The following is a 13,410-nucleotide window of genomic DNA, read 5'->3' as shown; positions in this document are numbered from 1 at the left end:
ATAATAAAATATATAAAAATTAAAAAAAATAAGTGACAAAGTAAAAAAAAAAAGAATTAAAACCAACTCTGCTGCCCCTGCCATCTGCATACAAATAAGCAGGCATAGGAAATTGTGTGAAGTGACTAGGAATGGGGATTCCGTAGCTGAGCTACACCTCCCATCCTTAACGGGGATATTATACAGTCCCCGAATGCAGGAAGTGATGTATATTACATTACTTCCTGCATTCAGTGTCACTCTCCAGCTAGAGAAGCTGATGAAGCCGATCTCTGCTTCATCAGCTTCTCTGGGGGTCCCTAGGTGACATTAGGGGTCTTGGAGACCCCTGATGTCTCCATTAAGAGGACCTGTCATGTAAATTGGCTATCCCATAGGGGGCTTCTTAGCCCCCCATGTAATAGCAATAAAGTTGTGTGTTAAAAAAAAATGTAATATAAAAATTAAAGAATCATAAAAAAAAACAAATAAAGCATAAAAAAAATTAAAAACGAAAACGACGATTGCGCCTATTGTGTCGCACATGTTACATATCGCCGCAAACGTCGGAGTGAGAGCAATAATTCTAGGGCCATTAATCACTGATAACACTAAACTGATGAGCAGTAAAAGCATTTTAATCGTCGCCTATGGGCGTTTTTCGCGGGCGCATGCAATTTTAGGGCATGACATGTTTGGTGTCTATTTACCCGACGTGAGCCCGAATTTTATGTTTTACTAAAAATATGGGTAAGAATAAATGTTTTATAACCTAACGTAGGGAAACTTTTCTTGTTTTTTTTTTAATTTTTACATTTATGGTACTTTTTCATTATATAGTAAAAAAAAAAAAAAATAACCCCCCACACAAAAGAAAGCTCTATCTGTCCCCAAATTTTTTTAACATAAATTGCAAGGCTATAGTCCGGTCATGCTGACTGGTGAAATTTTGGACTGACTGGTGAGACACCGTCAAATTTTTCAAGCCCTGTTCACAAAGCATACTATGCTTTTGATTTCTTTTACAAAATAAAATCCCCGAGTCCATACCTTAAAGATTGCCCCAAATGTTCCCTGGAGGGAGCCTCTCTCTCATCAGCATGTCAAGGAGGAGTTAACATGCTGATCTCATCACGCTGATCACTGGGAGAGAAGCTATATGCCAGTGAAGGAATTATACAGCCCTGCCTATTAAGCCTTGAATGTAAGTTTTTAAAGAATCTATGATTAAAAGTTTTTAAGTATTTCACACTATGTAGCGTCTACATTTTTTTCCATGGGGCACTGAATGAATTACAAGGAGAAATGTGCGCAGGAGGTTTATATTGGCCATTTAGAAGGTGAATTGACAGGAATTGGAACAACTTGAAACGACCAACAGTTTCTAAAAACCCAGCAAACTGAAAGGAGATATTGACTACAAAAGGAGGTTGCCATCGGCTTTCTTGGGAGAGTGGCTGGCTAAGGATTGTAATCTGAGTGCAGTTTGACCATTTAATAGTGGTCAAAGGAGTCTGGTGAGTGTATTGATTGCACAGAAACACTAAGGATTTCACACTAAGAAATACCTTTTTGGAATGTTGAACAATTGCAGTTTATATACTGCTGACATAACTTCTTAACCGCTTGCCGTCCGCCAGTTGTGAAAAAACGGACGGACGGCAAAGTCCTGTGGGCGGGTTGCCGTAATTAGACAGCTTTTTTTTCCTGCGCGCACTGGCAGAAAAAACCCGTCCGTTCTTTACAGCCGTTACCGGCTGTTTGACATACAACCGATCGGCGGCTCTATAGCCGCCGATCGGTTGTATGTTGTGTTTTGCTCGCCCTCCCTCCGCCCCGTCGAGTGCCGCCCCCTCCTGACCCCTCACCTTCAATCCCGGAATCTGCTAGCCCATCTGCGGCCTGGGACCGGCTCAGGAGGTAAGATGGGAGGGAGATCAGCATCTTCCTCCTTGCTGATCTCCCTCTGTGCTGTGAATGCAGAAGTGATGTGTAATACATCACTTCCGCATTCACCTGTCAGTCATCTGGCTGCTATTGCCAGAGAGAAGAAGCTGATAAAGCAGATCTCTGCTTCATCAGCTTCTTTTGGGGTCCCCAGGTGACATTAGGGGTCTTTGAGACCCCTAATGTCTCCATAAAGAGGACCTGTCAGTGTGGCTTTGCTATTATATAGGGGGATTGCTATCCCCCTATGTGATAGCAATAACAATAAGTGTATAAAAAATAAAATAAAAAAGTCACAAAAAAAACCAAAAACATTTTTTAAGTCCCCATCACGTTTACGCACATCTAAACGTACGTGTTCGATGCGCCAGGGCGCGGAAATGACAATTGCGCTACACGTTACATATCGCCACGAACGTCAGAGTAAGAGCAATAATTTTAGGGCCATCAATCACTGATAACACTAAACTGATGAGTGGTAAAAGCTTTTAAAGCGTTGCCTGTGGCCAATTTTGGGTATTGTAGTTTTGTGAGGTTTCGCGTGCCCAATTTTAAGGCTTGAGATGTTTGGTGTCTTTTTACCCGACGTGACCCCGGCTTTTATATTTTACCAAAAAATTGGGTAATAATAAATGGTTTTTAATTTAATATAGGGAACACAGTTTTTTTTTTTAATTTCGGTCATTTTTCCTTAATATGGTAAAAAATAAAAATCCCAGTGTTGATTAAATACCACCAACAGAAAGCTCTGTGTGTTCCTAAAATGGTATAAAATTAATTTCAGTACAGCGTTGCATGACGGAATAAATGTCAGTCAAAGTACCGCAGTGCTGAATACTGGAAAATGACCTGGACAAGAAGGGGGTTTAACACATCGGACTTCAAGTGGTTAAAGAGACTTTTTTTTTTTTTTTAGAGAGAGACTAATTTGTGGAGTTGCACATGTGATCTGGACCACGACACATTGCACATGCAGTTTTGAGATTGTATTGAATTTAAGTATAGGGGAGGTCACATACTGTGTTGGGACAATCACTAGGCACTTTATTGTTTATGTATAAGGTGTAATATTTTTAATTTTTTTTTAGTGCAGTAACTTTGTCTTGAGATTTTAGAGAGTGACTTTAGGATTCACTTGTTTTTATTTATAGGCATAGGAAGCCAAAGGGGATGCATATCCTTTGTTCTTTAAAAAAAAAAAAAAGTTTTATATTCCTCGTTCTCTAGTGCATCGCTCTACCCCACTCTACGGGCGCCGTCATTAGCTAAGCGGCTGCTGTGGAGGCATCCGTGCAAGCGCATTCCCGGCCGTACCTGCAGTAGATGTGTGCATCCATAGACACACAGCCCTGCGGCAGGCCACGCCCCTCTTCTCCGCCCAACAGGTTGATTGATGGCAGAAGGAGCCTATGGAAGTGGACACAGGACGGTGGACACAGAAAGTTACTGGGAATTTTTTACCTTAATGCAGAGAATGCATCAAGGTAAAAAATGCCCTGCCTTTAATACTACTTTAATCCCTGGCATGTCTAATAGACTCTCACAAGCACTCAAACATATATACCAATGAAAATGGAAATACTTTTCTGTACAGATGGAACTTGTCATTATATGATTGTATACTCATTGTACTATGGGGCTTACTTTTTGTTTATGTCCACATTTCTAAAAAGTTAAAAAGTTTTCTCGCAATAAAACATATCTGACTGCCAGCACAGGAAGTGTGCTGCCTGGCTGCCTACAAATGGCTGGTTCTGGAGTGGTTTGCTTCAAAAGTAAAAATACAGTCCAGGAGTGTTCACCCTCAAAAATAACAAACAATTGCTCTCATATTTCTAACCTAACAGTGTCCCCACTGAGCCTATATTTTATGTTGTCAAATACAATTGTGAGATGCTTCAAATAAAAAATAATAAAATATAAAGCAGTGGCCAATTTAAACGTGGCATGCACGGAGATGTGCTGCGTTGACAATATAGGGTCATATGTGTTTTTGGTCGACTGCAATGCATTGACAGTTCATTCATAATGAATATGCTGCAATAAGGCAATGCACGTGAATGTGTGAAAACCCTTGTAGTGAAGCTACCCCCCGCAGTGCTAGGGTCCACTGCTCGTTTGTGTCTAGGTTAAAAAATAACAAAGATATACTCACCCAAAGCTCCAAGCCGGCTTCTTCTTAGACCGGTCCTTCCAATGCCCCTCAACTTCCTCTGTAGCAGTTTAAGGTCCAGTAAATCATCATGTCTATACACTGTGTATAGATGCGAGGACGCTGAGGAAGATTACAATGCTTAAAAGGAGGGGATAGGCTGGAAAGAGCACCATGACATGATTATTATTTTAGCACCCATACACAAACAAGCACTTAAAAGGAGAACTATGGGGTCAGTGCTTTTCTCCATAGTTCTCCTAAGGGTCACGGGAGGACACAAACTAGCGTCCTCCCGTGACCCAAAGCTCAGTATACCGCGAGCTACAGCTCACGGTATACTGAGACCGCCGCAGCCGGGACGGATCCCGACATTACTGTCGAGATCCACCCAACTGCATGATTGACAGCTGTACACCTGTAACCGCCTCCTCCCCTGTCCGTTCCACCAGTTAGCGCCTAACGATCGGTCAGGGAAGGGGGGGGGGGTAAATCCCTGCAGGGAGCCGTGAGTGACAGTCACGGCTCTCTGCAGGGACAAGATCAAGAAGTGAGTGAGCGATGGTATGTGTTCGCTCACTTCCCGATCTATTGAGCCGAACTATGAGGCTGAGTGATTTTCACTCACTTCATAGTTCTCCTTTAACCCACTGCAAGGGTTAATACAAAAAATTCCTGGAGTTCTTCTTAAACATTTTCTAGAACACCAAACATGTTAACTATTATTCTGGACACACCGAAAATGTGTTTTGAACATAATATTAACAAGCGAATATAGTTACTAATAGTCTGAGGATCCCAAAAAATATATTGTTTCCCAGATTGTGCTTCTCAGGTATAGAACACTGAAGAAAAAAAAATCAACTTTAAGAAGGAAATGGAGCCCTCTACTGTTGCTCCATGGGCTTTAAGCTTATTTTTTTAAACATAAAATGGACATCTCTAAAAACAAAAATAAATACTTGCCTAGAAAACCTTACCACTTTAAAATGATATTGCATCATTGAGGTACTTACTTAGGAAAGGTGCAATCCACTCCTGGAAACATTGTATACTCTCCAAAGGGGCAAAGTGCTACATAGTCCATTGTATGGGTTCCGCTGACACAGCACTCAATATTAAGAAATGTCCTTAAAAGTGCCACATTCAGCTCATATATGTCCTTATTCCATTCCTTTGAGCTGCGCAAAATCTCCTGGCGAAAGAAACTTCCCACACTTGCGTCTGGACTGCAGGTATCTTTTGTAAAATTCCGAGCTTTCTCCAGCCACTCAAAATACAAATTCAAAACATTCATCACTGATGAAGGACTGATTTCCTTTCCAGAGCTGCTGTAGATAACTGGGATGGCAGGAGGGTGGCCTCCCACATCCATTTTCTGGTTCTCCTCAAGCAGGGCATCAGGACCTAAAAGATTATACTGTGATGACAGCTGGAAAACTGGGTTCTCTGGAGACGGTCCATGAATCCACTGTGCACCAATCTCGACCAGGCCCTTTGCTTAAAGACAAAATACGTGTTAAGTCACACTGACATCTCTACTCAAAGCTGCAAAATATATATATTTTTTTTTGCAGCCCCATCCTCTTCAAAGGTGCAGCAAGACACCTGGAATCCAGTCTTGCTTAAAGCAGAATTCCAGGCACAAACTTTATTAACCCTTGCAGTGGAGCTATCTCCGGTTTTGTCTAACTAAAAAAAAAAGTTATACTCACCTGCCTGATGATCGGAGCTGGCCAGCTGTCATAGCACTCCCTCCTGCAGCGATGGTATGTCCCTCTGCATCCTAACTTCCTATACATTATGTATAGAATGTGATGACTCTTAGATCACTGCAGCAGAGAGAAAGCGAGGTGGAAGGGACCAGTCCAAGAGCAAGCCGTTTAGAGGATCGGGGGGCGTATAACTTTTTTTAACCCAGACAAAAATAAGCAGTTAATCCTTGCAGTGCAGGAGTAGCCCAAAGGGGATAATAAAATGTGTACTCGGAGTTCTGCTTTAAGGGAGCTGAAGACATACACTATATTGCCAAAAGTATTGGGACACCTGCCTTTACACGCACATGAACTTTAATGGTATCCCAGTCTTAGTCCGTAAGGTTCAATCTTGAGTTGGCCCACCCTTTGCAGCTATAACAGCTTCAACTCTTCTGGGAAGGCGTCCACAAGGTTTAGGACTGTGTCTATGGGAATGTTTGACCATTCTTCCAGAAGCGCATTTGTGAGGTCAGGTACTGATGTTGGACGAGATAGCCTGGCTCGCAGTCTCCGCTCTAATTCATCCCAAAGGTGTTCTATCGGGTTGAGGTCAGGACTCTGTGTAGGCCAGTCAAGTTCCTCCACCCCAAACTCGCTCATCCGTGTCTTTATGGACCTTGCTTTGTGCACTGGTGCGCAGTCATGTTGGAACAGGAAGGGGCCATCCCCAAACTGTTCCCACAAAGTTGGGAGCATGAAATTGTCCAAAATGTCTTGGTATGCTAATTTTTCAACAAAATAAATTAAAGTTGGGTATACATGGTTCTATTTTTTTCATTTACCCCACGGCCTGAACAGAAAGAAATAGAACAGACTCCTCCATCAATGCTTACGAGCACTGATCGAGGAAACAACAAGGAATCATGTTGATATACATGTATGCATGTTTTCTAAGCAGTAAAAGTACTTTAAAAAGTCTGGGTAAAAATGTTATTAACTCCTGCAGTGGGGCTACCCCACGCACTGCAAGAGTTATGTGCTCTTCTGCCTAGGGTCAAAAATAAAAAAAGTTATACTCACCCGATCCTCCAAACCAGCTTGCGCTTAGACAGGTCCCTGGAGCCTCTATACCACTCCACTGCAGCCATTTAAGATCCCCGCATCATCATGTTCTATACAGTTTATAGGACATAAAGGACAATGAGGGTCATTCCATCGCTGCAACAGAGGAGGAGACAGGCAGGAGGGAGCGCTGTCACAGCTGGCCGGCTTGATGGATCAGGCAAGTATATCTTTGTTATTTTTTTAACCCAGGCAATAACTAGCCACCATGCATTGCAAGGGTTAATAAAATTTTACCCATAGTTGTTCTTTAAACCAAGCCCTATCTATAGGCATTGTGGAGAGATTCATTTTTAAAGTTCACAGCAGAGCAACAGAAATCTTGGCTTTTTTTCTATAAGAGCAGATCTTGGCACCCATGGATGGAAATGCAAATTTGAGCACATTTACATCTGCCATATGGCTGCATGTTACACGCATTACATTTTGGAAAATCAAAGCAGTGCATTTCTGCTTTGCTTTCTAACCTTTTATCTCTTAGGTCATCAAACACAACTTCCCTATCTTCTTACATGGTCATGTGAGAATGGCTCAGCATAATGAGCTAGTGGAGCTCATTCTTAGCAGTACTGCTAAGAATGAGCTCCACTAGCAGAGATCAAATGGCCAATTCCAAAGCAGCTTGTTTCTTTAAAGTTCAACGTTTTTTTTTAATCCTTTATTAACTGATACAATTTAACAGAATGTGGTAAGGATATAAAGTTCACAATTGAAATATAAAATCTAAAGCTTGTAAAATAATCACAAATGAGACAGCCATCTAAATCATACCATTGCTGTTTCGAAATAGGAACTGCAGAGATCCAGAAAAAGCCCTTTTCTAAAAGTGGTATATTTGGTCATATTTGTTTCAAGGTCAAAGGAAAAGGATGCGGAAGGGAAAATGAGAGAAAGATCAGAGGACAGAACCCGAAAGCCATAGCAGGGACCTTGCAAAACAGTAGCAGTGTGCGTCAGGCAGTAAGTGAGCGATCCCACATGAGAGCATCAGGAATGGGCGAGGAATTAGGTCGTACCTGTTTAAAATTGAGAGAGGGGATGAGGGCACTGTGAGGAGTCCTGTAGCTCAACCATGGACCCCAGGTGGCATTAAATTTACCTTCCGTATTTTTCAAAGAGGCTGTTAGGTCTTCCATCAAGTAGATGTGCTGAACCCTAGAGAGCCATAGCTGGACAGAAGGAAGCTGAGTATCCTGCCACGTCAGGGGTATACAAGCTCTGGCAGTATTCAACAGATGGTGTCAAAGAATGGCGATATTTGGAGATCGAATGTGGGGTGAAGTGGAGCAGACATGCAGCTGGGTCTTCCCTGAAGTTCGCTCCTGTCAGAGTCTTAACAATTCCCAGGACCTGCTCCCAGAAGGGTCTCACTTCAGGGCAAGTCCAGAACACATGCAACATCGTACCCGAAGTTGTGCCACATCTCCAACAGAAGTCTGGGATTGAACTATTCATCTTATGCAGCAGCCAAGCTTTAGAATTTTGTATCCCAACTCCTGATATCTGCTAGCCAGAGATGATTAGAAAGCCATAGCCAGAATAGTGTCCCTTTGGTGATCCATGAAAGTGTACTGCAACTCCATTTCCCAGTTCTGTAGGAAGTGTAAGGGGAGGTCTGCAGAAGGGGATGTCAACTGCTTGTAGATTTGGGATATGGCATGACGGGCGGGAAGTTTCCCCATGCACAACTGTTCGAAGAACGGATGGGGGGGGGGCGACGATATGTGGAAGCACCTGTACAAAAGTGCGCATTAGGGAACTGGATGCCAAAGGCTGCTGAAAGAGCTGAAATCTGGCCTCTAATGGTGCTCAGGGCTAAACTCTGATCCACCCCACGCTGGAGAAAAGTCAGAATTCTGCTCACCAAATACAAATGTGGGGAAAAGCCCCAGACCTCACACCATGGAAAGTAGGCCTTCCATGTGCGGTGGTAAATTTTACGTGAAGTAGCTTTATAAGGCTTAAGCGTAGTGGGAATCACAGAGTCTGACAAACCCCCGATCCCTCTACACCTGGCTCTCAACAGCCACGCCGTTAAAGCCAGCGACTGTAAAGCAGGATGGAAGACGTGACCCTGCGACAAAAAATCCAGCTGAAACAGCAAAGACCAGGGCGCGTCCGTGACCTGGCACACCACATCTGCGTACCAAGACATTCTCTGCCAATCTGGGGCCACGAGGATGATCGGAATCCCTAGGCCTCTATCCTGCAAAGAAGACGCAGCAGAAGGTGCACTGGAGAGAAGGCATACATTAGAGTGTAGCGGTCCGACAGTCACCAGCGAATCTGTCGCATCCGTCCACAGTTCCTGGGTCCTGGCCATGCATCGATCGACCTTGCTGTTGAGGATGGATGCCAAGGAGATCCACATCCGGGGTCTTTAAAAAAGGCTGATCTTGTGAAATACCTCCAGATGCAACAACCAATCCCCGGATCCACAGACTGGTGGCTGAGGTAATCAATTGGCCACTCCTGGATTAAACGAGCGGCGGCTCCCACTGTACATTCATGCCACAAATAGCTTTGAATTTATTCCTGTCCTATATATATATATATATTAGGGCAGGAATAAATCCAAAGCTATTTGTGGATCAAGATATTGCAGTGCATTTGTGGGGGCCTGTGTGTGTGCAGGTATGAGGTCTAATGTTCGGTGGGTGAGCAGTATGCAAAGAGAATGTGGCACATACATTACTATTGCAGGGTGATCCTCCGCCTCCGGCTCTGTGCACTGTGCTCTGACTAATAATGGGCAGTAGGGTGACAAAATCAGGAGGTGAACAGATGATCCTCTCAGTCCGGCAGGCGGGTGAGCGATTCTCCTCCTTCAGTCCTGCGTGCTGCAGGTAAAGAATCTGCCAGGTACTGCATGTAACGACTGCATGCGCTCGTAGGCCGGACTGGGTAGGACTACAAGGATCCACGATCATCCAGCTCTTGCTTGAAGATGCAGACAAAATGAAAGAAAAAAAAGTAGAGAAGAATTCCAGAGAGAAAAATCTGAGCTCTCTACTGTTGATGCTAGGCAAAAAACTGGAGACTTGTTCAGCAGGTGGGGGGTTGGCCACCAGCACAGACCCTCAGGCTATTTTTTTGTCTTTTGTTTTGTGCCTAGCATCCTTCTCCTGCAGGTGGGTCCAGATGTTTGATCTTCGAAGAGAAATCGTGGCTTTCCCCTCTCTTTCATTCTTGGTGACAATGGTAACCTGTACAAATAGAGGGAGGATTTTCCCCAATGGGGACACAGACAGCAATAAAAACATGACAGGTCTAACTGTCAAACTAAAAAGAAAAACAAATTGCCTACAGATACACTAAGCTTCCATTCACATTGTCTCCCACTGTCATATTTTCTGACACGCAAAAACATTCAACGCGAAGAATCCCATTATTTTCAATGGTGCCCATTTACACCTAAACATTGAGCATTCAAGCATTTTTGGCCCTATAGACTTCAACAGGAAACACACATTAGTCCCCATTCACACCTGGGTGTTACGGGAATGCGTGTCATGGGGACGCACGTTCCTGCATTTGGTACGCATCCCCATTAGGTCCCTGGACGCGCACCAAATGCAAATTACATAGTCAAACTTTGTGACATGCATTTCATGTTTTTTCCATGCGTTCACACATGCATTTGCTCAGCCGTGTTTGAGGTGTGTAAAATACTTAGATTCAAATTTGATTTGGCTTAAAGGGAATTATAGTATGGGCCCATGCATATATATATTTACAGTGACCTTGTGCATTTAAATGAAGATGGATGTATGACTTTGAAAGACATATCCTTATCTGTCCTTGAAATCTGAGCTATGTCAGAATTTGTATAGAACTAGTAAAGAAGCAGCTGTTAGGGGAGTCTTTTAAGAACAAGGTTCTGTGTTTTAAATAGAGTTGTAGAATGACATTTAGAAATTCATGACTTAAGTAGTTTTGGTCGCACCATATAGGAGAAGAAACCTTATAGGATTAGCCAATCATTAACGTCGATTTTGGAATATAAGCGACAGGCGACTTCACACTAGACACACTTCATCACACTACATTACATGACACTACGCACACTCATGAAGAGAACTCTAACACGCCCATTTGGGAAGAGACTTTGTTATTTCACCTGCTAAGACTATTTTGGCTGAACCCTTCAGAAGCCTGAGGACAAACACGAGGTGACTTGCTCTTTAAACGCGGCATTAACTAAGAACTATATACTTTGAACTATCTATTTGTATATTATATTTTTGCAATATCATTGTATGCTGTGACTTCCCATTATACAATTAAAGTCACAAGTTTTTCACTCTACAACTGGACATTCATTGATGAAGATTAATCACCTTAAGACGCTTACATCGTAAGTGTCAGTCAAGAAATATTATTTTCTAACAAGGTGCCATGAACTAGTAATGGTACTTTAATTAGTAAGGCACTGCAAGCATGTTTGGTGAGAATTCCGTAAATACCCTATTCACGTCTCAGCATTTTGTAGCTCCAATGCCTAAGCGCTACAACACTCAACAGAAGGAATCCCATTGCTTTCAATGGCCCCAGTTCACATATGTTGCGTTGTTGCTTATAACAAAACGCCTGTAGCTCAAATAAGCTTCTTTTCAGGAAGAATTTAGTATTTTGGCCTCATAGACTTTAAGCCCTAATTCACACTGAGTGTGTTGTATAGCTTTTTCTGCTTAAAAAAAAAAAAAAAAAAAAACCCCAAAAAAAAAAAAGCCCCCCAAAAATTCCCATTTATTTATATGGCCATGTTCACATCTGAGTGTCATGTCGCTTGTAGCAAAACGCTCATCGCTTGAAGAAAGTATTCAGATTCTTTTTGGCAGATTCTGCGCTTCTTGGCCCCATAAACTTTAAAGGAGAACTATGGGGTCAGGGCTTTTCCCCATAGTTCTCCTTAGGGTAATTGGAGGACACAAACTAGCGTCCTCCCGTTACCCTAAGCTCAGTATACCGCGAGCTACAGCTCGCGGTATACTGAGACGCCGGAGCGGATCCTGACATTGATGTTGAGATCCGCCCAGCTGCGTGAGTGACAGCTGGCTCTGCCTATATAGAGGCAGAGCTAGCTGTACCCGCCCCCTCCCCCGTCCGTTCCGCCAGCCAGCGCTGGCGGATTGGAGCGGGGAGGGGGGTGTTGAACCAGCCCCTCCCCTGTATCCTTTAATTGAAACACTCGAAAATGCACGATTGCTGCGTCTGTCCATTCACTTCAATTTGCCGCAATCTGTTAATAAAAAATGCCTCTTTACATATGCGTGCAAAACGTGCGTAAAAATGTGCAAAACCCGTGCTACACAAAACGCACTGAAAAAGTGCATATTTAGTGTAAATCAGGTGTGAATGCTGGTTTATGGGAGTGCCTAAAGAACTTGAAAAGCATGCTTACATGCATTTTTCCATGCATTCCCCTTTGAAAGACTATGAAATACATTCCTCTCAGTTGTGAATGCAAGCATAGACATGCATTTTAACATTTAGAAATGTAACTACAGCAGCACAAGTTCAATCCAACCCCAAACCGATGCAGCCAACATAGACTGGTGCAGAGTGCATGAAGTTTTCATTGTACAATAGATATGTTTACTGTCCCAAACTCGGCCTGATAGCACAGGAGTGTCCGTGCTGCCCTCTAGTGGTCAACCTATGTATAGGAACTCCCAAGCCTATGTGCCCCCTCCCTAGTCACAGTGTGTCGGTCAGTGTCAGAAAACGTTAGTCCAGTCCACATGTTTGTATTACCGAAACTCAGCGTCCGTATGCGCCCTCCGGTTCTCCCTGTTGCCTCCAGGATCCTAACTGAATGGAAACCATGCTGGTGCAGCTTCGCGGCGGCTCCGATACCGGCAATGCCGGAACCTATGATAAGCACAGCGGGGCTCCGGTACCGGCGACCCATCGGCTCCTCTATCCCTGCCGCTGACACCTGCGACTGCTGGTTGGCCAACACGGAGAAGACGAGAAGGAGGGGGAGGAGCCAGAGAGCCGGGCCGCCTCTGATGAATAGCATGTTTGATTGCAGTGATCGTTCACGGTGCAAAGTGCAGAACGGAGGTGACACCGTGCACAGCAATCTTGTAGTCTTGTTTACTGTGAGAGTAACAATAGCAGGACTGAACACTACCAGAACTTTCCAGCTGTGCTGAATTCCACTATTCACATGGGTGAATGATTTGTCATGTCTGGCCCAGATCTTCTCCAGCTGTGCCACTGCCAGTAATATTTCTGAGTCCCTGTGCTCCAGTGCATAATAGTTTCCAGCTTTCTGGGCCAGAACATTAATGTAACAATAAGAATTCCCAGTGCGCTAATACTGGCTCTCCTTAAACCAAACCAATCTGCCATGCATTGTTCCAATACCCTGTGGGGCTGAACAAAAAAAAAAGCTGCATAATTGTCCCATCCACAGTAAACAGTTAACAGTACCCCCCTCGTGCTGCACTATGGGGCCCTGGCAGTGGCGGGTGTGCAGCTGTCAGAATACCTGAACAGTGACTG

The 13,410-nt window shown here is 43.6% G+C and overlaps 1 protein-coding gene across 1 annotated transcript in view; it reads right to left on the bottom strand.

The window, feature by feature from the left end:
• The window catches only part of PAOX (polyamine oxidase), a 37,157-nt gene extending 24,292 nt beyond the window's left edge, over positions 1-12,865 (bottom strand). Inside the window, exons 1-2 of the mRNA XM_018564096.1 lie at positions 12,655-12,865; positions 5,095-5,578 (exon numbers count right to left, since the gene is read on the bottom strand). Of these exons, the coding sequence (XP_018419598.1) occupies positions 5,095-5,578; positions 12,655-12,811 (641 nt within the window). The 5' untranslated portion in view covers positions 12,812-12,865. The remainder of the gene's footprint in view (positions 1-5,094; positions 5,579-12,654) is intronic.
• Positions 12,866-13,410: the final 545 nt, after the last annotated feature.

This window comes from Nanorana parkeri, unplaced genomic scaffold, assembly GCF_000935625.1.
Source record: "Nanorana parkeri isolate BGI_ZX_2015 unplaced genomic scaffold, ASM93562v1 scaffold725, whole genome shotgun sequence".
Lineage (NCBI taxonomy): Eukaryota > Metazoa > Chordata > Amphibia > Anura > Dicroglossidae > Nanorana > Nanorana parkeri.
This window is presented reverse-complemented; position numbering and strand designations above follow the sequence as displayed.